The 24,494-nt window shown below is 39.5% G+C and overlaps 1 protein-coding gene across 1 annotated transcript; it reads right to left on the bottom strand.

The window, feature by feature from the left end:
- Positions 1 to 10,184: 10,184 nt before the first annotated feature.
- On the bottom strand, positions 10,185 to 24,111 carry LOC103259875 (28S ribosomal protein S31, mitochondrial-like). Its single transcript, XM_008057534.2, has 3 exons — positions 24,036 to 24,111; positions 18,361 to 18,504; positions 10,185 to 10,494 (listed from the first exon to the last, which is right to left on the bottom strand). Exons 1-3 carry the CDS (start codon positions 24,100 to 24,102, stop codon positions 10,265 to 10,267), a joined length of 441 nt encoding a protein of 146 aa, XP_008055725.1. The 5' UTR covers positions 24,103 to 24,111; the 3' UTR covers positions 10,185 to 10,264.
- Between the last annotated feature and the right edge of the window lie 383 nt (positions 24,112 to 24,494).

The following is a 24,494-nucleotide window of genomic DNA, read 5'->3' as shown; positions in this document are numbered from 1 at the left end:
CACTCACCTCAGCCTCCCAAGGCGCGGGATTACAGGCTGAGCCACCGAGCCCGGCAAAATTTACCATCTTAACCATCTTTAAGTGTTCAGGAGTGTTAAGTTTACAGCAAGTCCCCTACATATGAACGTGTTCTATTTCAAGAGCACATTTATAAGTTCAATTTGTTTGTAAGCCCAACAAAGTGAGCCTAGGTACCCAACCAACACAATTGGCTATATAGTACTGTACTGTGACAGGTTTAATACTTTTCACACAAATAATATATTTTAAAAATCAAAAAATAAAACATTTTTAACCTTATAATGCAGTACCTTGAAAAGTAAAGTGAACTAATGTATATGATTGGGCATGCAAACTCATGTCCGCATCTTTGAAAGATCATGACTGGAAGGCTTGTACGCAGGGGACTTACAGTACTCTCACTGTTGTGCATCCATCACCATCACCTCCATCCATCCCCGGAACTTCTTTTATCATCCCAGACAGAAACTCGATCTCCATTAATTAACACCATTAATGAACACTAACCCTCTAGTCTCCCGCCCCTGCCCTCAGCCCCTGGAAACCTCCATTCTATCTTCTGTCTCCATGAATGTGCCTCTTCTGACTACCTCACATCGGTGGCATCACACGGTATTTGTCCTTCAATGGCTGGCTTATTTCTCTCAGCATAATGTCCTCAGGTTCATCCATGGTGTGCCATGTGACAGAATTTTGCCATATTTTATTTCAAGAGACAAGATATTATGTTGCTCAGGCTGGTCTCAAACTCCTGGACTCAAGCAATCCTCCTGACCTGGGCTCAGAAAATGCTGAGATTACAGGCATAAGCCACCTTGCTCGGCCCCCAAATTTCTTTTTTTTTTTGAGTTGGAGTCTCACTCTGTCGCCCAGACTGGAGTGCAGTGGCCACTCCTGGCCACCGCAGCCTCGACCTGCTGGACTCCGGCGATCCTTCTGCCTCAGCCTTCCACGTATCTGGAACTACAGGCGCGCACTACCACGCCTGGCTAATTTTTTGATTTATTGTAGAGATGAGGTCTCGCCTGCCCAGGCGGGTCTCAAACCCGCGGGCTCAGGCAATCCACTCACCTCAGTCTCCCAAAGGCACGGGATTACAGGCTGAGCTACCGAGCCTGGCTCCAAATTTCACTTCTTTCTTTGAGTAGAAGTCTCACTCTGTCACCCAGGCTGGAGTGCAGTGGTTTGCTCACGGCCACCACAGGCTTGACCTGCTGGGCTCAGGTGATCCTTTCACATCAGCCTTCCAAGTAGCTGGAACCACAGGTGCATGCCACCACACTAGGCTAATTTTTTAATTTATTGTGGAGACGAGATCTTGCCAAGTTGCCCAGACTGGTCTCGAACCCCTGGGTTCAGGCAATCCTCTCACCTCCACCTCCCAAAGTGCAGGGATTACAGATGTGAGCCACCATGCCCAGCAAATTCCTTGTACACATATATCACATTTTGTTTATCCGGATGGACATTTGGGTTGGCTCTACTTTTTGGCTATTGTGAATTTGTGTTGCATTCTACAGCAGTTCACATCTTTATTTTCAGATCTATTAAGTTTTCTCATATCGATTCTTATGAAGAGTCATAAATAATTTCTATTTTATTTTATTTACTCTTTTTGGGAAAGGGGCAGACACAAAGACTGGGATTTCAAATTCTGTGATAATAGACAATTTAAGTCATTGCTCTTTTTTCTGTTTCCTTTTCCAAAAGAGAAAATGATATTTTTCTAAAATATGACTACGTCAGTTTGGTCTGTTTTCATATGTGATAAGAAGACAAAGGATTAACATAATATTAAGATTAGGTGTTTAGTTAAAATATATATACAAGGAAGGACTCCCCACATCCGTAATTTATTTATTTTAAAAAAGTATATTTCTTCTTACATGTTTAAACTTCAGTTGCCTTCAAAGTACTCTACATTTGATGCAATACATCTGTAGTGATGCTTTTTCCACTGCTCAAAACAGTTTTTGGACTCATCCATTTTGATGCCTTTTAGTGCCCCTGCTGTTTTTCATTCCACTTCTTACATATTGGCAAAACATTTTCCTCTGAGGACTGTTTTCATCCGAGGAGACGGAGTCGCTTAGGGTGAGACCAAGTGAATAGCGAGGGCAGGGCACGGGCCATGCCGTTTTGGGTCAAAAACTGCGGAACACTCAGTGTGGGGTGGGCAAGTGAGTTGTCAGGGGGAAGAACAAGTCACCCGTTTGCCACAACTCAGGACATTTCTTCCACAAATCATGATGCAACCCTCTCAAAACTTCTAGATAAGACTCTGGCTGACCGCTTGATCCAAGATCTGAACTGCTTAGGAGAGAGGCAATGCAGAGCACGGCATGTGGAGACCGAAAGATTGCTTTTCTCATGAACACGGCTGATTTGGGAGAGCACAGCCCACCTCTGTTGGCAGGCAGATGGCCATCCTAGCGAAGCAGGTATACCCTGCCATTCATAGACAGTGCTGGCCTGAGACAGGTCTCATGCAGGGAAGGAAAAGTTGTCAACTGACATGCAGTCTGATTAAGTTCTTGTCTTTTATACCAGCTGTGGTTTGAATGTATCCCCTCCAAAATGTAGGTGTTACTGATGTAGTATTCAGAGGTGGGGCCTTTTAGCGGTGTTTAGACCATGACGGCTCCTCTCTCATGAGTGGGATGAGAGGCCCTTTTAAAAGGGAGTCTATCCCTTTTTGTCCTTTTGCCATACAAGGACAGTGTTCCCCCCTCCCAAGGGTGCAGTATTCAAGGCATCATCTCGGAAGAAAAGACCAGGCCCTCACCAGACAATCGAATCTGCTCGTCCTTGATCTTGTACTGCCCAGCTTCCAGAACGGTGAGAAAATACATTTCTGGCTGGGCTTGGTGGCTCAGCCTGTAATTCCAGTACTTTGGGAGCCCGCGGTTCAAGATCCATCCAGGCAACTTGATGAGACCTTGTCTCTACAATAAATCAAAAAGTAGCAGAGCACAGTAGAGTGCACCTGTAGTTCCAGCTACTTTGGAAGCCTGAGGAGAAAGGATCGCCTGAGCCCAGCAGGTAGAGGCTGCAGTGGCTGGGAGCATGCCACCGCACTCCAGTCTGGGCGACAGAGTGAGACTCCAACTCAAAACAAAAAAAGAAAATACATTTCTGTTCTTTATAAATTACCCAGTCTGAGGTATTCAGCTATAGCAGCACAGGCTGGGTATGGTGGTTCACACCTGTGATCCCAGCACTTTGGGAGGCCGAGGCAGGAGGATCACTGGAACTCAGACGTTTGAGACCAGCCTGGGCAGTAAAGCGAAACCTCGTCTCCACAAAAAATTTTAAAAAAATAGCTGGGCATGGTTGTGCATGCCTGTAGTTCCTGTAGTTTCAGCTACTTGGGAGGCTGAGCCTAGAAGGTCAAGGCTGCGGTGGCTGTGGTAGCTGGGATTGTGCCACTGCACTTCAGCCTGGGCAACAGAGTGAGACCCTGACTCAAAAATAAAGGAATAAATAAAAACAAATAAAAGAAATAGCAGCACAAAGAGATGAAGACAATACTCTCAACCCATCCCTCTACCTCGGTACCCGTCACACTGGGTAGCAATGGCATCGGGCCCTGAATCCTTCCGATGCTCTTCCTTTATCCATTCTTACACTCACCTACCTGGTTTTCTTGAGTACTATTTGGGGCCTAGCCATACACGAGGTCTTGGATACAGGACTTCACAAAGGTGGCAGAAGTCGACATATCCCCTATCCTTAAGATCGGGAGAGAAAATCTTGTAAAGCAGACAGAGTGTTGTATTGGACAACAAGAAGGGAGGAGAGACTTCCCGTGGGGAAAGAAGGCTTTTCTCGGGAAGTCCCACTGACGATGACACCCCAAGGCCAGGAAGTATCTCACCAGTGTATCTGCACTCTGGCGCCTAGAGGAAGCTAGCCCACAGCAGAGCTCAGTAAATGCTTAAAGAATGAATGAATAAGATCTGTGAAAACACTTCATATGCAACCAAAAGCACCACACGGGTGCTAACCACGATCACGTTGTTAATTTGGAGAGATCCACCTTTGTTCTGCTTCTCTGTAACACCCCCAGAGGATGTGAAGGCAGACAACTGAGAAAGACACATATTAAGGGCATCTCCTCATGAGGGCACAACCAGGGGTCTTCTGAGGAGGGAGCCTGATGCTATCAGGTATGGAGTTGACTACTAATCATCCTATTTCAGTATCTGACTACTCTCATTTTCCTCCATACAAGAAAGCAGCCATAAAACTTAAAAAAAAAACAGTGATAAAATACTGTGAATCTTGGAAAAATTAGAGAAATATGTCATATAAATTAAGTATCCTATTTCACCAGTGGAAGGTAATGGTAACTACATCTGAAAATGAAAATGAAAAGCATCCAGGCTGCCACTCCCAAATTGATACCAGATAGTTAGGAGAACGACTGTGTCATCTTGGCACCGGAGTTCTGAGGACCAGCTTGTGGAAAGAGAGGTGCCCTTGTATTTGTAGCACGCGGTATGTGCCGATTACTGTATGTGCATTGCCTCATTCCATACTAACACCTACAGATCCCATGGGCTGGAAATTACACCCATGTACAAAGGAGGAAACAGACGCTGAAGGCTTGCTGTGTTCTGCTCACGGCTCATATTGAATTGGCAGGGATTAGAGCCAAATCTTCTCACTCCAAAGTAGAGAACAGAAAGGAAATATACAGGAAGGTCACGTGGAACTGTTAATAATTCAGCAGCTGGCAAGCAAGGTAACTTGTCAGAGCATTCCTCTCCCCTCCTCACCCTCTGAACTGTTCGACAGGCAGTGGAGAATGTAAGTTCAATGACTATTTATTTCAGGCCTGCTGCTGCTCTCCAATTTAAAAGCAAGACATGTCACAAGGTTAAGTGTCAAAGGTAAACCTTCATCACACAGATGGATGCTGGTGGACTTACAATGGGTCTATCAGGAGGTGAAAATATCATGAGACAAAAATATATTTGGTCCACCCGACCCACTGAACTTCATGGCCCGGCCTAGCCTACCTTGAATGTTCTTAGAACACTGAATTAGCCTAAAGTTGGGCAAAATCATCTAACACAAAGGCCATTTTATTATAAAGTATTGAATATCTCGTGTAAGCTATCGAATGATATCATGAAAGTGAAATCAGAACAGTTGTGGGGTACTGGAAGCACCATTTCTACTGAAAGCGGGTAGGTTTGGCACCATCGTAAAATGGAAAATTGGTGAATGAAACCATCGTAAGCCAGGGACTGTCTGCTTGAAAGGTGCTCCTTTAGGGGGAGTATGCCAGATTCCATGCCCAAGTGTTTTCCATCTTCCAGTGAAAAACGTAAACATTTAAGGAATTCTCAGCAAATGTCTTTGCTTTTAAAATACTCATGGTCATTCCCAAGGAAGGTAAATTTTCCCAAAAACAAAACAACAAAAACCTCTACATGACTGGGCTCAGTGGTTCAGCCTGTAATCCCAGCACTTTGGGAGGCTGAGGTGAGTGGATTGCCTGAGCCCGCGGGTTCAAGACCAGCCCGGGCAAACTGGCAAGACCTCGTTTCTACAATAAATAAAAAATAACCTGGGCATGGTAGTGCATGCCTGTAGTTCTGGGTACTTGGAAGGCTGAGGTGGAAGGATTGCGGGAACTCAGCATGTTGACGCTAGGGTGGCTGTGAGTGTGCCACTGCACTCCAGCCTGGGTGGACGGAGTGAGACTCTGGCTCAAAAAAACAAAAATAAAAAACCTCTACACAAAGATCTTACAGAGTCAGAGATTAAATTTAAGTTTTTGAATCTGCAGGTGATTGAGTCCATCAGCAGTGCTACCTCTGGAATTGTAAATTTCTTGGCAGGGATAAGAGTGACGTTAAGCACAAGCTTACATTTTTATCAATATAAGGTGAGAAGGAGATTTCTTCAAAACCAATTTCTGCTTCAAAGCACTTCCAAGCACATAGCAAATGCCATCTTTAGAAGAATAATTCCCTGATTGTCTTAGTTCATTAGAATATGCCAGTCTCTTGATTCTAGACAACATACCATGTTTGCTTGCTTGTTTTAAAAAGGAAATGTCTTGGAACCTGATAATTTGGGGACTCTTCTGATGGCAAGCATTTCCTATCTTCCAGAAGTGTACTCATTTTCATCCATTCCTATTCTGATGCCTTAGCAAATGCAAAACAATGCCTTTAACCTCCAAAGCATAACCAAATGATCACCTGTGAACCTACCACCCAACCTGAGAAATAGAAGGGGAGCGCTGTTGAAGGCTGGTGTCCCTCTGACACACCGTCTCCCCTGCCTTCCTGATGTTCTGTGCTGTGTGGATCACACCCACGCTCTTATCATTTTACTACAATTATAACTAAGGGGGTACATTCAAAATTTGGTCTTTGAATTTTGAAATAGTATTATACTGCAAACATTCTGCTGCAACTTACATTTTCACTAAGCATGGTTTGGGAAAGTCTTCTGTGTTGAAATGAATAGCTCTATTTTAATCATTGTCGCTTCAATAAAGGGTTCCATAATGCGGATAAACCAGTTTATTGTCAGCTATCCAGTTCCTGGGCATATGCTCCCCTGATGTATATTCTTTTAAACATTTCTGGACTTGCCTCCAGTGCTTATACGCAAGGGTTTCTGTGTATGCTCTAGGAGGATTGATTGTTCACAGGATTGTCATTACACATATAAATATATATTATATACACACACAATATAAATATATAATGCATTATATAACGTTTTATATTTTTATATTATATATAACATGTATTATAAATATAATTATGTAATTCCAAAAAGTAGCTGTCAATTTATACTCCCAACAGTGTAAAAGTGATGTCTTTTAATTTCTTTGCCATCTAATGGGTTTACAAATTTTATCTCAACATGATTTAAATTAGCATTTCCTTAAGCATCCTTTTATATTAGTCATTTATATATACACATATACACATATACACACACACACACACACACATATATATATATATATATATTTTTTTTTTTTTTTTTTTTTTTTGAGTCAGGTTCTCATTCTGTGGCCCAGGCTGGAGTGCAGTGGCAGGGTCACGACTTAGTGTAGCCTCCTTGACCTCCTGGGCTCCGTCTTCTGTTAGATCAGCGGCGGCATGAGATTCCCATAGGAGCACGAACCCTATCATGAGCTGCTATTGTGAACAGCATATGTGAGGGATCTAGGTTGCACACTCTGATGCCTGATGACACCCCAGCCCCCTTCCCCCGTGGAAAAACTGTCATCCATGAAACCCGTCCCTGATGCCAGAAAGGTTGGGGACCACAGCATTAGCCCATGAAGAGACTAATGTATTCATGAGGGTAGAGCCCCAGGTCCCACCTCTCAATGCTGCCATGTTAGGGATTAAGCTTCACGTGCATTTTAGAGACATCCAGACCACAGCATTGACTTTGTCATAGGTCAAATTCCCATATACTGATGTTCTATTTCCGTGTTTTCCATTTTGTCAACCCATTTCACCAACTGTGCATGCAATATTGTCTATTATAGCTTTATAATAAGGCTTGATAAAAAGCAAATTAGGTCAACTCCCTTACCTTACCTTGTCTTTTCAAAAGTATTTTGGTTCTTTTTGGTTCTTTGCTTTCCCCTATGACTGTGTAATGGAAAACCCCATTGGGATTTAGCTTGAATTGGATTAATCTGGGAAAAAACCCACATCTTTATGATATTGAGCCTTCTTATTCTAGAACCTATTTACTTATATTTTTGTTATTTTTATTGCTATGTTTCATTCAAGTTTAAAAATTTTTTTAAGTTCTTTCATGTCTCTTATAAACTTTTCATAAATGTTATTGTTTATTGCTGGTATGTATAAATGCAACTGCAAGCATGCCATATAAATTCTATTAATTTAGCCGGGCTCAGTGGCTCAGCCTGTCATCCCAGCACTTTGGGAGGCCGAGGCAAGTGGAATGCCTGAGCCCCATAGGTTCAAGACCAGTCGGGGCAACTTGGCGAGACCTCGTCTATACAATAAACCAAAAATTAGCCAGGTGTGGTAGTATGTGCCTGTAGTTCCGGCTACTTGGAAGGCTGAGGCGGAAGGATCACTGGAGCCCAGCAGGTCGAGGCTGCAGTGGCCGGGAGCGTGCCACTGCACTCTAGTCTGGGCAACAGAGTGAGACTCCAGCTCAAAAAAAAAAAAAAAGAAAAAGAAAAAAGAAAATTCTATTAATTCTTGTAATTTATCCATAGAGTCTTTGGTTTTCTACATAATCTATACTAATAAACAGCTCATTTCTTTCTTCCTACATTAGTTATCTATTGGAACATAGCAAATTAACTCAAACGTAGTGGCTTAAAACAACATGCACTTACTATCTCAGCTTCTGTGGGTTTCCTGTTAAGAGCCTCACAAGACTGCAGTCAAGGTGACAGCCAGGATATGATCCTTTTTGAAAGGTACTATCCTCTTCTAAGCTCAGGTGCTTGTTGGCAGGATTCAGTTACTTGAGGCTGTGGAATCGAGGTTCCTGCTTTGTCACGGGCTGTCAGCTGGGGGCTGCTCTCAGCTCCCAATGGCCCATGAGGTTCCTTGCCACCTGGCTCATTCAAAGGCCCATGACAAAATGACAGCACATTCCAGTCTGCTAACAAGAAGTCTTACAGAACGTAATGCAATCACAAGTGACCATTCCATTGTGTTAGCCATATAGCAAGATTCAGTCAAGGGGGTGACCACTCCATCCCCTTAGCCACCCTCATCTTTTGTTGGAAAGCAAGTCTCAGGTTCCACCCACACTCAGAGAGGGCATGATACCCTGAGGGTTGCCACTGGGTGGATGTCCAATCCTACGAGCTTTTGTTTTTCTTGCTATACTGCATAGGCTACATGCTCAGTACACTGTAAAAATCATGACAAGAACTGTCTCACTTTTATTTATCATACTAAAGAAAATCGCTTAATGATTCACCACAAGGCAAAATCCTTGCTGCAGGCTTTTTGTAAATGCCACTTATCAGATTAACAAAGTTTTCGACTACTCCAAGTTTTTTAAGATTTCTTATAAATTATAAATAGCTGCTAAGGCTTATAAAACCTTTTTTTCTTGCATCTTTTCAGCTGATTATCTTTCTTCTTCCAATGTTAAACTACCCTTAGAATAAACTAAACTTGACAACAATTTCTATTCATTATTAAATTTTACTATTTTGTTTTGCAAGTTCCAAAAGTATCTTCATGATTGAGGGTAACTGTTTTTATTCTAGTCCCTTGAAATTAATTGGGCAGTGTTCCTTCTTTCTCTATACTTTGGAAATATTTATTTAAGATACGTATCATTTTCTTCCTGATGTTCACTGGAACTCTCCTGAAAACTTGCCTGGGCTTAGTGTTTATTTTCTGGGTGGGAAGATATCAAAATACCAATCCAATTTCTTTAATGGTTACCCAAGTTTTCTTTTTTTTTGAGTTGGAGTCTCACTCTATCACCTAGACTGGAGTGCAGTGGCCGGGAGCGGCCACTGCAGCCCCGACCTGCTGGTTTTTTGATTTTTTTATTGTAGAGATGAGGTTGCGCCAAGTTGCTCAGCCAGGTCTTGAACTCGCGGGCTCAGGCAATCCACTCACCTTGGCCTCCCAAAGTGCTGGGATTATAGGCTGAGCCATCGAGCCCGGCCCCAAGTTTTCTTTTAATATTATTATAATAGCATAGTTTTGAGTAACTTACCCATACATTTTCAAATTTGTTGCCATGAGGTTGTTCATAATAGCCTCTTGAAAAATAAATCTTTTAATCTTTATAGCATTGATAGTTTACTGTGAAATATAAGTAAAATATAAGTATGTATACATGTAAATAAATAAAAATACATATGTATATATAAACATATAGTCTGTGCATATAAACTTGTCTGTAAATTATCTCATCTGCTATAAAATAGTTCTCTGATACCATCAGATATATGGCTAGTATTTCCAAAGAAGTACAGCTCCTGAATAAAAAGAAAAGGGTAAGGGGGAGTCTTAAACCTGTTACTAACTCTCAAATATTCTCTTGAACCTACAAATGTTCATGACTTTTCTCCACGCAAGAACACTTTTCAGTTGCCATCCTATTTTTTAAACAATTAACATTTATACCAGTCAAATCAAATGCAATAATCAACATAGTATAGAAAAACTCTAGCAGAAGTATTTTATTTGGTTATAATTTATCCATCTTGAATAGCCCGAAATGGAAATTTCCATGGTCTTAACTAAACTGGATGTTATTTTCTTTTAGAATGTCCTTTTTTTCATCAAAATAATTTCTAAACCACTCGATATGCTCCACTTTCTGTTTAACACTCAGATAAGAGTTTCTGGAAAGGCCACAGGTCACCAGCTCCATGAAATGGCGGATTGGTCCTTGTTTTGGAAAATCCTCCAGGTATTTATCCAAAAATATATGTTCATGAAATTCTGAACCATCATCATCAAAACCTAGGCAAGGACACAAAATATATTACGTTATATTTTAAAATGTAAAACCTATATCACAACATTAGTATATAATGTATATTATATTAGTATATAATACTAGGTAAAGGCATGAACGTTAGAGTCAAGTCTAGCTATGGTTGCCCACCAATTTAAACACTGTGACTCTGGACAAATCCATTAACTTCTTTGAGTGTCAGTTTCCTTAGGCATAAGATGAGTATTAAAATAGCATTTGCTGGAGTTTTTGTGGAGATTAAATAAACATAAAGCATGTAAAGCTCTTTTATAATCCCTAGCATATTGTAAACATTCAAAATATAGCAGCAACTGCTGTCCATGAAAATTTTAATAAATACAGCAACCACTCAGAAAACTAATATGATTAGATCAAGTAGACCAAGAGTCTTTTTAGTTTAGAATGCACCAGGAAGGCATCATGACTAGATCCTTTCTGAATGAATCAATGAATGAATAACAGCCAAGTGGTACTGGCATGTGTAAAGCAAAGGAAAAAAACAGAGTAATAAAAGGGCATAAACTTTGTACAAAAATAAATTCTAGATAGAGTAAACAAAAAAAAAAAGGCAAATAGATCTGACTATGCACCAATTAAATCTCTGTTCATGAAAGCCATTCTAAACAGAGTTAAAAGATAAGTAGCAAGGACTTCTTAAACGGTGGTAAACTGAATCTGTGCTTCAATTTCTGCTCCCTTGTGACAGCTACTAAATGGCAGTTAAATAAAAATTACAAAAGCACAAAGATAAAGAGAAAAAACAGACAGGAGACGGCAGCAAAATTTTAAAGACAGAAAGTGCACATATTAGCAATGACTTAGCAGAGTGGAAGATGCCACCATCTAAATCTGCAAAAGGGGAGACAGTCAGAAGCAAACAGGCGTCAAAAAGCTTCAGATTAGAGATGCCAGGTACCACTGAAGTTAGGAGTGGGGATGAGGGATAAAAACCAGGAGGACTAATTGTAAATTGGTTTAGGGGCTGGCTAGCTCTCCTGTGGTCCATCTCCCACCTGCACCTCGAGATAACTGCACTCCTCCATTCCCAAAGAGGATGGGAAGAGGAAAGAGGAAATAAGACCTTGGGGTAGATGAGAGGAGAACTAGGGGAAAGTCCACATGCTGAATGATGAAACACCCCTCGGGCCCAATCCTTTTCGTCTCCCAGTTCCCAGAGCACAGCCAAGGCCTATGACCTCAAGTCAGGTGGTTGGAAGATTCTCACTGGAGAAACTCAATGAGAAGAATTCTAAATATTAAGTTTTGGAAGTCCCAGATGAAGAGGTTTCTTCATTCCTCCAAAATGAAGCCTCCAGTTGACAAGCCCCACCTATTCATCACACACGTCTAATAAAAAGCTTTCTGCAACCACATTCTCATATATAAAAAATCATTCAAAGAGTGCAGACATTTAAGAAAGTCCAACTTACGTGACTGACGCTATGACAGACACCGATACCTATCTATCAAAATTCATTTTTTTAAATCATGGTAAAAGAACTAAAAATCTGTACAAGGGTGTTCAGCCACATGACATTTTCCAGCCCCCTTCGGACTAGGCATGGCTATATTATTAAATTTTTACCAGTGGAATCTGAACAGAAGTGACATGTGACATTTTCAGTCTGGAGCCTTTAAGACAGCGAAACTGCTTACACTGTGTTGTCTTTCCTCGTCTGGAAAGCCTGAGCACAATGTTTTTGTGAGCCATCTTTAATCAAGCAGATGAGAAAAGCGTCCTATCAAAGGAAGAGAAACAAGATGGAAGAAACTTGGATCCTTGGATGATTGTGTGCATATACTTCCAGTCGCTTACTAGTCTGGAACTTGAACTATTATAGCAAATTTCTATCCTGTCTGAATCACTGAATTTATAGGATTTCAATGAAACACATTCAAAAATAAAAGGAAACTTTGAGGAAACCAGCGGAATGTAGGTATCAGAGGAAATCTAATTAATATGGACACTACCACAAAAGAGTTTAGAAGTTAAAAATATGGTACAGAAAAAAACAAACAAACAAACAACCCAACAGAAAGATTATAAGATAGAAGCTGAAGGTTTCCAGAGCATAAAACCAAGAAAAAGATAGGAAGACCTGAATTATAAACCAAATAAGCAAATAAAAATTCTCCAGAACTGAAAAGTAAAGTTCCCAGATTAAAAGGCCCAATGATGCTTAGAAAAATGATTTTAAGCACATAAAATCCCTTAACAAGAATCATCACCCCGAAACTTAGGACTATTATAAAGAGAAGACACTACAAGTTACCAAAGAAAATATACAGAGGCTGGGCTTGGTGGCTCAGTCTGTAAACCCAGCACTTTGAGAGGCTGAGGTGAGTGATTTGCCTGAGTCCACGAGTTTGAGACCAGCCCGGGCAATTTGGCAAAATCTCATCTCTACAATAAATAAAAAATTAGCTGGGTGTGGTAGCATGCACCTGTAGTTCCAGCTACTTGGAAGGCTGAGGCGGAAGGATCGCCAGAGAACAGCAGGTCGATGAGTGTGCCACTGCACTTCAGCCTGGGTGACAAAGTGAGACTGCGATTCAAAAAAAAAGAAAAACAAGACAAAACAAAAAAGAAAACAAAGAGATAGGTTGGGCACGGTGGCTCACTCCTGTAAGCCTAGCACTTTGGGAGGATTGCTTTAACCTAGGAGTTCAAGTCCAGCCTTGGCAACATAGTGAGATCTCATCACTAAATAAATTTAAAAAAAGAAAATAAAAGATTATATATAATACATCTTGGATAAGAATGAAAGAATGCTTTCAGCATTCTCTGTAACACAATATAGTGGAGCAATGCTTCAAAATTATGATATAAATTTATCTTCAATCTCAAATTTTATACTATTAAGTATAAACTATTAAGTGAATGCCAGGACAGAACAAAGATATTTTTATATATATGAAGGGTCTCAAATCTTTTACTTTCCTGTATTTCTTAGGATGACATTGGAGTACATGCTCCACCAAAACAAAGAGATTAAAGAGAAGAAACCATGTGATAGCAAGAAAGGGTATCCAACATAGGAGAGAAGACAGGAAATCCCAGGGTGAGGGGAAAATGAAGTCACAGGAAGGCAGTCATGCCGGAGGTCTGGGGAAAGATCCCAGCTACAAGCAGAGCTCCAGGTATCCAGGGACAAAAACCTCCATATGACTCCGCAATCCCCCTACTGGGAATATATCCTGAAGAACTGAAATCACTCTATAAAAAAGATACCTGCACATGTATGTTTATCGCAGCATTGTTCACAATAGCAAGAACATGGAAGCAACCATGCTGCCCATCAAAAGAGGACTGGATTAAAAAAATGTGGTACATATATACGATGGAATACTACGCAGCCATAAAAAAGAACAAAATCATGAATTTCACAGCAACCTGGATGGAACTAGAGTCTATAATACCGAGTGACCTCTCACAGAAACAAAGATCCGAGTATCACATGTTTTCACTCATATAATGGACCTTGAACATCCAATGTAATACTATAAGAAAATGACTGACAATAGGGGGAAACTATGGCGGGGGAGGGAGATGGGATTAACGGTAGTAAACATCTGTCTGGGGCGGGGAAACACCTCTTATCAACAGGGTGCCTGAATGAAACGCATTTGTATACCTAACCTTTAACTGTACCACACAATATCATAATAAAAAATATTGATTAAAAAAAAAAAAAAGAAAGTCCACAGATTTTCTAATACTTTTGAGCATGTGAATTTGGGGGAGTCATAAGGAACACAGAAAAACCTATCTAAGCAAACGGGAAGAAAAATAAAGGAACCGTTAACCTTGGATGGGGGCATGGGAACGAGAAGGAAATATTCTCACAGCACTTGATCTGTCTCAGCATTAAACCATTTTTCATGGTCACACTAATGTAAACAAGGTATATGGAGCTAAAAAAAGTATGATATCGCTATGTTGGGAGGATGAGATGATATATAGACTAGATAATGTCCAAAACAGATAGCATGTAATTTAGGAATATAAAAAATAAAAGAACTAAAATATTAAAAGAGGTTGGCTGAGAACTAATCTAAGAGGTAAAACAAAGAATTGCTTTATGTTATAAGCCTTGTGTTTTATATTATAAGCTTTTATATTAAGCTAACTGTTTACTATTTTTAAAAATCAAATTATTTTAAAAGAAGGAAAAGTGACAGATTGGGAGAAATATTTCTAACATAGGTAAGAGTTTAAGAATTAAAGTCCAAATGTAACAACTAACCCAACAGAAACAAAGCATGTAAAGAGGTAAGCCACAGAGGAAATACACATAGCTAATAAACATGTGACAAGATGTGTAATCTGGTTAGCAATCAATCAGGAAATGGAAATAAAAACACCAATGATATTGTTTTTGTTTTTTGTGCAGACACAGGTTAATTCCGTGTCTAATTCTGTTTTAAATATTACTGAATACAGTTAAAAAATATGGTGCAACAAATAAAGGGTAGAATCCTGCGAACTGCAATGACCAATTCTTTGTGACAAGGGCATGTTAAGAGCACTGAGGCAAATGCAGCCACTTTCACTCTGAACGGCTTTTACTTTCATGTATTGTCACAATTATGACTTCTTTTCCTGTTGGTACCTTGGGGCTCTTGTTTACAGGCCATACTTTCTTATAAACCACAGCAGACCTTGCTGTCTCCAGGTAGCACATGCCTAGCCATCTTTTTTTTTTTTTTTTGAGTCAGAGTCTCACTCTGTTGCCCAGCTGGCTCCAGTGATCCTTCCACCTCTGCCTTCCAAGTAGCTGGAACTACAGGTGCATGCCAACACACCAGGTTAATTTTTTGATTTGTTGTCAAGATGAGGTCTCGCCAAGTTGCCCAGGCGGGTCTCGAACCCGCGGGCTTCCAAAGCGCTGGGATTACAGGCAAGAGCCACTGTGCCTGCCTTCCCAGTCATCTTTACACACTCCTCCCTTTCCCCACACTAGCCTGGCCCGCATCACAGAGCCCTCCTCAGGGTTTCATGGTCATCTGAACTTTCCTAACTATTCTTGTTGGCTCCCATCACAGCACACATTCCAGACCCCAGCAAAGAACAGGAGTGGATAAGATTCAACCCAATAGAGAATAGAAACAAACGTGTGATTAGCATCGATCCTGCACTGTTCTGTCCACTGAACCTCTACATTGAGAATTACCCTTGGGAAGCATTTCAAAAACAGCCTGAGAAAGACTGTGCCTGGTGGGATAAAATGTGATTACATTTAGTGAAAATCAAAGTCAAAGCTAACATAATAATGACATTATTAATCCAATATGTAAAGCTATGACAAAATCTAAATGAGAGCAGTTCCACCAAACAGCTCTTGTAAATCTCCATGCAGGCAAAGCACGAGTGAAGGAACAAAGCAGTTCTTAAGACAAAAACAGAAAAAGCTACTCTGACTTGAAAAAATGATTTAAACACGTTAAGTGGCAAAACAATAAGGCTTGATTTTTTATGTAGTGGAAAAACACAATACTGGGAAGTAGATTGTAAAATAGGACCTGTCATTTTGTCATTTTCAGTATTAAGTTCCAACACTGACGCGGTGAGCCACTAAAAACAAAGCGAAACATCTTTCCCCAAAAGCATCAAAGTAAATCTTCATAAAGTTCATTATTAGTAGGGAAAGAATGATGTTTCACTAATCTTCAGGTTTAAGTATAAGAAATAGGAAAGAAAGTTATTGGACTATTGAGGTTCCAGGTAACAATGCCTGTCTCTCAAAGTATTCAGAAGTTTCTAAGTATGTCCAGAGGAAAGGGATCAAAGTGAGAGTTTCCATGGTTCTTTCCTGGTTCTGCTACAGATGACAATTGCAGTAAGGAGTTTGAAATGAGTCACCTCCTTCTCCAATGTTGTAACAACAATATTATCTACAGTGCTATAGTGTCATATGGACACGTGTCACATTTATCTCCCCCACCTGACCCCCAAAAAATTAACATAAATTCTCCTGAAGTTTGGACACACAAAATGCCGATGAACTTACGTATTTCACCGTTGATGAGAGAGTACCACCAACTCCTGCCTTTCTTGCACCCTCTTTGGAGGTTCTTAGATCATACATATCACCCTTGCTAATATTGAAGATTTGAAAATGTTACAGTGTAGCAGAGAAAATAGTTACAGTGGCAAATTCCCTCACAATATTGTTGTTGTAGATCAGGGAGGCCAATGGTGATGATTTACTCATTTTACCTCACCGATTCCTCACAAGAATCTCGTAAAATAAGTCCTTTTATGATTCCCACTATTTTAGACATAAAGGAAGCAAGGCTTAAGGGGATAAAGTCTGTAACTCACTCAGGAATGGGAACTCCTAACCACTATGCTTCACAGTCTCTCCTGAGTATAGTCACATGTTATTATACCTAGGTTTTTAAATCATATATATATATATATATATATATATGTTTTTGAGTTGGAGTGTCACTCTGTCGCCCAGGCTGGAGTGCAGTGGCACGCTCCCGGCCACCGCAGCCTTAACCTGCTAGGCTCAGATGATCCTTCTGCCTCAGCCTTCCAAGTAGCTGGAACTACAGGTACACACTACTCCGCCCAGCTAATTTTTTTTTTTTTTTTGATTTATTGTAGAGATGAGGTCTCATCAAGTTACCCAGGCTGGTCTCAAACCCATGGGCTCAGGCAATCTTCTCACCTCAGCCTCCCAAAATGCTGGGATTATAGGCGTGAGTCACCGCGCCCGGCCTTTAATCACATTTTTAACCATGGGGACTTGGATCACCCTAGTTTCATCAAAGAATAAAACCCACAGATGTTGTAGGAGTAAAAAAATAAAACAAAATAAAACCCACTTTCCTTAATATCATTAATATCAGATTATCCGTTATTAGTTTTTTGCTCCTTTGAAAATTCTATGATCGTACGCAAGGAGAAAGAAGCTAATATTTATTCATATGTATTGAACGCCAGCTGTGCTAAACAACTCAATAATTTTATCTTATTTGTTTTCACATTCTTCCACTGAGGCATTTTTGATTTTACAGATGAGGAAACTGAGGCCCAGGAGGTTAAATAATTTCCTTAAAGATAAATGGCTAATAACTGACCTAACTTATATCTGTACTCTGGTTTGCACAACTAAGAAGTTTTTGGTCTTTTTACCTTACCCTGATACCTTCCAGAACACAAAAACCAAATACTTTAAGCAACAGACATGTCATATAACAGATGAAACAGAGCATGTTATATTACTGCATATGTAATAGGAATGGGAATTTGCTCAAATATTTGTACGCCTCTAAAGTTTTCCTATAGAAAGTAAAACTTTATACTAATTATATTATTTGGTTAGAAGACTATCTCTGATATGTAACGTTCCATTCCACCTATTAATCAAAACAAATAAAACAAGGTCATCAAAAATTAAATACTAGTGACCTCATAACACCATAAAGGTTAAAACATGGAAGACATTTTCCCAAGACTTACTTAGGTGTTTGCAACTTCCAGTTAATCCGACCATAAAAGTAAATAGATCTTTTCTAACTGAAAATACATCTCTAAAATTCAATTAAAAGTATTTAACTGATGACAAATGGGTGTCATAAAAAATAAATACCACAGTCATACTATTTTTCTTTTGATTGAGGAAGAGGTAACATCTCCAAAAAACACTCAGGAAAACAGATAATATGCTAATGCCAGTTCAAAGCATCTACATTGTGCAGGGAAAGATCTTCAAAGTCTCCTAATGTGTTTGTTTTCAGTGGCTCACGTAAGTAAACTTGCACTTCATCAATGCAGTGGTTTTATGACTGAAGGACACAGGCATGTGACTTTAGAGCGGGAATGTTCTAGCACTTACCCACTTCGTTGTCAATTGGGAACTCCCACAGTTTCCCCTCTTTTGTCCAGTGCATCATCTCTTCAAACCCATTCTGAAAGGGTTGTTCATTTATTGCGACCAACCGCTTAGCAAACTCCACATCCCAAAGTGAAGGTGATGAGTCTGTGTAGTGAAAACATTTTAAATAAGAAGTCAGTGTAAATATCTTCTTTTACAAAAAAGTTATAATCAACTCTGAATCGATCTTATATTTTTCGTACCTTCATATTCAGAATTAAACTGTATATAATATAAGGTCACTCACTAAGTACTATCACTATAACAAAATGATATATAAAGACAATAATGACATTAATAGTAAGCTTAAATTTGTTTTACTACTATGCCAGGTAATCGCTGCCCCCTCTACTAGAGAGGAAAAAATAAATTTATATTTTGTTTATGGTTTTTTTTTTTTTTTGAGTTGGAGTCTCATTCTGTCACCCAGGCTGGAGTGCAGTGGCACACTCACTGCCACCACAGTCTTGACCTGCTGGGCTCAGGCGATCCTTCCATCTCAATCTTTCAAGTAGCTGGAACTACAGGTGCATGCCACCATGCCTGGTTAATTTTTAAAAATTCATTATAGAGATGAGGTCTTGCCATGTTGCCCAGGCTGGTCTTGAACCCCTGGGCTCAGGCAATCCTCTTGCCTCTGCCTCCTAAAGTGCTGGGATTACAGGCATGAGCCACCGTGCCCAGTCTATGGGTGTTTTTAGGAATGTGGATTTCTTTACACAATATATGACTTTGAACTTCTATGTTTAGCCTGTTTATTTTTAGTTTGTCAGAATTAGTTACCAATGTACTACTGTTAAACACCAAAGAAATTAATAAGATTAACAGAGTAATAATAAAAATGATAAAACTACTAAAGAATCATTTAATCCTCATATCCAACTCTATAAGTAAGGTATTACCATGATGGCTTATTACCACCACCATATGACATGTTTTACTTTTGAAATTTAAGACAGCTTTCAAGAATGGGTCATATTATCACCAGTTACTACTGTTGGGAATATAAAATGGTACAACCACCTTGGAAAACAATTTGACAGTTTTTTAAAAAGTCAAAAATACACCTATTATTCAACACAGTCATTTCACTCGGAATATTTACCCAAGAGAAAAGACAACACATGTCCACACAAAGACTTGTACATGACAGTTCATTGTAGCTTTCTTCATAAGAGTAAATCTGAGCTGTAATTTGGGAAACAACCCAAATGTCCATAAATGGGTGAATGGATAAAAAAAAGTAATTCATCTATAAAATTATAGACTACTCAGATTACTGAGTAATTAATTTAATTTTATTACAAGCGCTTTACTGGCAATAGAATGGGTACGTCTCAAATCATTATGGTAGTCTCAAATCATTATGGTGAGAAGTCAGATGCAAGAGGGCACATCTTGTGTGATTTTAGTTACATAAAATTCTAAGAGGTGCAAACGAATCTACTGGAACGAAAGCAGATGATGGATGCCTGAAGACTGTATGTATTGCAAAGGGACACAAGGAAACTTTTGAAGGTGATGGGAATAATTAGTATGTTAACTGGCAGTTTCATGGGTGTATACATTTGTCAAAATATATCTAATTACATAACTTTAAATGTGTAGTTTGTTGCATGTAAATTATACCTTGATAAAGTTATTTAAAGAAAACAAATATCCCATATCTATGTCTTAGCCACATTTTCCCCTAATTTTTATTCTTTAGTTATTTTTTTCAAACTTTTTGATCTTTCTCATTTCTTTTTTCTGTGTGATTTTGCCTTTTAAAATAAATTAGGATCACAGTTTGGTGACCTGTTTTTTTTCATTTAATGGCTACATCAATATTCCATTATACAGATGTATCATAATTAATTCCTTACTGTTGAATAGTTTGATCATTTACATATTTTCTCTTTTAAACACTGTAGTGATGAATGCCCTTGTAGTTACACCGTTGTCCATGTCTGTAATTTAATTTCCCTAGAATAAATTCCTAGAAACAAAATATCTGGGTTAAAGGCAGAGATCATGCACAATTTATTCTCTAGCCTTTTTACCCACTTTTGCCAAGTCCACAGAGTGGCCCAACAAATAGTTCATTTACTAGTCTACCTAGATAAGTCTTATTTTATCTACATTGTTTTTCTAAATCTGTTTCCACAAGCCTTTATGTGCAGGAGTGTGTCTAACCACACACTGACTGATACATATTTAAGTATGTTGGCCTGGTCTAGATCATCCGATAGTGAGAAAAGACGATAGCAGTTAGGCATTAATTGTCATATTTACAGAGCAATCATAACAGTAAGAAAACTTAATTATTTCAGTTTAATTTTTATTTATTCAGAGGACACTGATTGACCTGTGTATTTTCTATCATCTTATTATTGTTTTTATTATATATGCTAATAATTGTTACAAGCATTTTTTTAAATGTCTGCTGTGTTACAGACACTGTACCTGATATTTTCCCCAGATTGTCTCTTTCAATTCTTCAGATGTATGTACTAGTTCTCATTTTACACATGGGGAGAGGGAGACTCAGCGGGGCTAGCATGGAAAAACCTGAATGTGAATCCAGATTCCCCAACACCAAAACTCTTTCCCTTAAGCTAGACTGCCTGATGACTCCATGTTATGCCAGGATAACCAGTGGGGCCTATGACCATATTCCTGGCAGCAGTGGTAAGAACTTCGTGAGGAACAAGATGTGGGAATCATGGAACAGAATAACTCATTCATTTAGTCAATAATCACTAAAGGCCAACTATATTTCAGACATTATTTCAGGTGGTAGGAAAACAACAGTGAAGAGCAGCTAAATTTAAGTTTCCGCATTGTTGCTATTCTTGTATTTCACTGAGAACAAAAGACATTCTTTAAACTCATTCAAGTACAGCTTACTAAAACAGTACCAACAGTAAATTATTACATGCACTTGTGTGTTTTCTTCATTACAGTATAATCATTTAATAACATGTTATGAAATACATAATATGTCAATGTTTCCTTGCCAGCTAATTTCAGTTTTAGAAAAAAAATTTTTAATTAATTTTTTTTTTTTTTTTGAGTTGGAGTCTCACTGTGTCTCCCAGGCTGGAGTGCAGTGGCACACTCATGGCCAAAGCAACCACCATCTGCTGGGCTCAAGCGATCCTTCCACCTCAGCCTTCCAAGTAGCTGGAACCACAAGTGTGCAACACCACGCCTGGCTAATTTTTTGATTTATTGTAGAGACAAAGTCTCACCAAGTTGCCCAGGCTGGTCTCCAATCCCTGGACTCAGGCAATCCTCTCGCCTCCGCCGCCCAAAGTGCTTACAGGCGTGAGCCACCGCACCTGGCAAAATTTTTGATTTTTAAAAGTAAGCCGGTTCCTTCAAGAATCCAAGTATCTCTTTTGGCTGGAAAATAGCAGCTGCTCTGACAACAAACTCACTGCTGAGGCAGTTTAACAGAGACCTCATGAACAGGGGAGAGGGGATTCATTCTCCACGTCTATGAATGTTGCATTTCCTTTTCATCATACAAGGCAGAATGCACTTCCACAATACACGAAGGGGTTATTTTTTGAGATTCATCTTCCATTCAAATGAACAAACATGGATTAAATGAATTCCTTTTCTGCATGAATATATATTTCATAGCTCAGTTTGTTCAATAAAGAACTTCGGATTTAAGATAACTAAATCCTATTACCTGTAAGCCACTTGACCCAGTACTGCAGGGTATACAAACATGAATGAGACCTAGCCCCTTATGTCAAGGGGTTTATCAAATAGTGGTAACATTAGATGTTTAGATAAGTAACTGGCAGAAAGTTTAAAGAGCCATTGGGAGTTGGCCTGGGAACCTAATTCACATATGATATTATTCCTACCAAGATCCAAAAAACTAACTTGTATTCTTTAGATATTCATTCTTATAAGTTGGAGCCCATTTGTATTGAGCTTATTCTTTCAAAAAAAATTTTAAAAACATTTTAGAGATGAGGTCTCATTATGTTGACCAGGCTGGTCTCAAACTCCGGGCCTCAAGTGACCCCCTACCTCAACCTCCCAAAGCTCTGGGATTACTGGTGTAAGCCACTGCACCCAGCCAAGTTAATTCAGTTTTGGGGGGGGGGTTGAGTTGGAGTTTCACTCTTGTCACCCAGGCTGGAGTGCAGTGGCACGCTCATAGCCACCACAGCCTTGACCTGCTGGGCTCAGGCGACCCTTCTGCCTCAGCCTTCCAAGTAGCTGGAAGACACATGTCACCAAGTCCAGCTAGTTTTTGTGATTTATTGTAGAGAGAAGGTCTCACCAAGTTGCCCAGGTTGGTCTTGAACCCCCAGGCTCAGGCAATCCTCTCACCTCGGCCTCCCAAAGTACTGGGATTACAGGCTAAGCCAACGCACTCAGTTGTTAATTCATTTTTATCAGTAAACTAAATTTGTGTCAAGCAAGAGAACACTAGTATATCTCTTTTAGACTTAAAATGTTAAATTTGAAGGATTTGACTTCTTACCTAAATAAGAAAAGGAAAAGAGGAGAGAAAAGAGGCTAAGCACATGTAAAGGAAAAAATACTACACAGCTCTTAAAGGTATCCCATGAATATTCTTTCCATCTCCTGAACAATCACTAAATCACTTCAATAAATTGTTTCAGCTGGGTACGGTGGCTCATGCCTGTAATCCCAGCACTTTGGGAGGCAGAGGCGAGAGGACTGCCTGAACCCAAGGGTTCGAGACCAGCCTGGGCAACTTGGTGAGACCTTGTCTCTACCATAAATAAAACAATTAATTAGCCAGGCATGATGGTGTGTGCCTATAGCTTCAGCTACATCAAAAGTTGACGTGGAAGGATTGCTAGAGCCCAGCAGGTCGAGGCTGAGGTGGCTGTGAGAGTGCCACTGTACTCCAGCCTGGGTGACAGAGTGAGACTCTGACTCAAAAAGAAAGAAAAAGAGAAGTTGTTTCCATAAATTCGATTTCTTCTTCTACATAGGCAACTGCCTATGGCAGGAGCCAGAACATATTTTTATGTAACAATACAGAGATACACTGCAAATGGTAGGTAATTATTAGCATTCCAATCCAAACGAGTAGCCAATCTATACCTGTGGGCTCACGTAACTGGGAATATTTACCTCCCATTGTCTCGCAGAATGTGACATTTCAAGGGGAAACCTGACCACAACTAGCAATGTCAACAGCTATATTCACAAGCAGGATCCAGGCCAATGACAGGAAGGAATATTTAAATATCTAGCTACTATACCTCCAAAACACCATGAACAGCTTTGACTGGGCTAGGTACAGTGGCTTACATCTAGAACCCCAGCACTTTGCAAGGCTGAGTGGAAGAACTTCTTGAGCCCAGGCTAGGCAACATAGCGAGATCTCATCTCTACAAAAATAAAAATTAAAAAAAGGTAGCTGGGCATGGTAGTGCGTGTCTATTGTCCTGGCTTATTCAGGAGGCTAAAGCAGGAAGATCGTCTGAGCCCAGGAGGTCAAAGCTGTAGTGAGCATCACTGCACTACTCTAGCCTAGCTGACAGAGTGAGACTTTGATTCAGAAAAACAAAAAACAGTAAGGACAGCTTTGAAAGATGGAATGCTTCTTCTCCTTCTCAGGAGAAAATAGTGTTATTCTTTTTTGAACAAACCTGTTTCAGGTGCTTCTTCAGTAACTGCCTTCGTGTAAAAAATATTAAGTTTCTTCCCCTTGAACATATTTTTCCTGAGACTAAAAAGAGAAAATAGTATTTTAATGAATATATTTATAAACTGTCAACAAAAAATTGTGAGAAAAATTTTACATAAACTAGTCTATGTGGAAATTAAAAATAATTCCGCTGACTCTCATCAGACATTTTAGCTAGGCTGTCACATTTTTAGGTCTGATGACCTAAAAACAGGAGCATATGCAGTTGAATTTTTGCTTCACAATACAACAAACCAGTTAAAGCAATTTAATCTCCAAAATGTCTAACTGAAAAGATTAGCTTAATTTGCCATAATATTATTTGATCCCTCTCAAATTAAGGTTTTAGAAAACTCAATGTTGTAAAAAAAGCCATCAAAACATGTTAAAATAGAAGATGCAAAAGTCAACATTTATATTT

The sequence above is a fragment of the Carlito syrichta genome, unplaced genomic scaffold, assembly GCF_000164805.1.
Source record: "Carlito syrichta isolate Samal-C Ts95f unplaced genomic scaffold, Tarsius_syrichta-2.0.1 Scaffold303046, whole genome shotgun sequence".
NCBI classification, from domain to species: Eukaryota; Metazoa; Chordata; class Mammalia; order Primates; family Tarsiidae; genus Carlito; species Carlito syrichta.
This window is presented reverse-complemented; position numbering and strand designations above follow the sequence as displayed.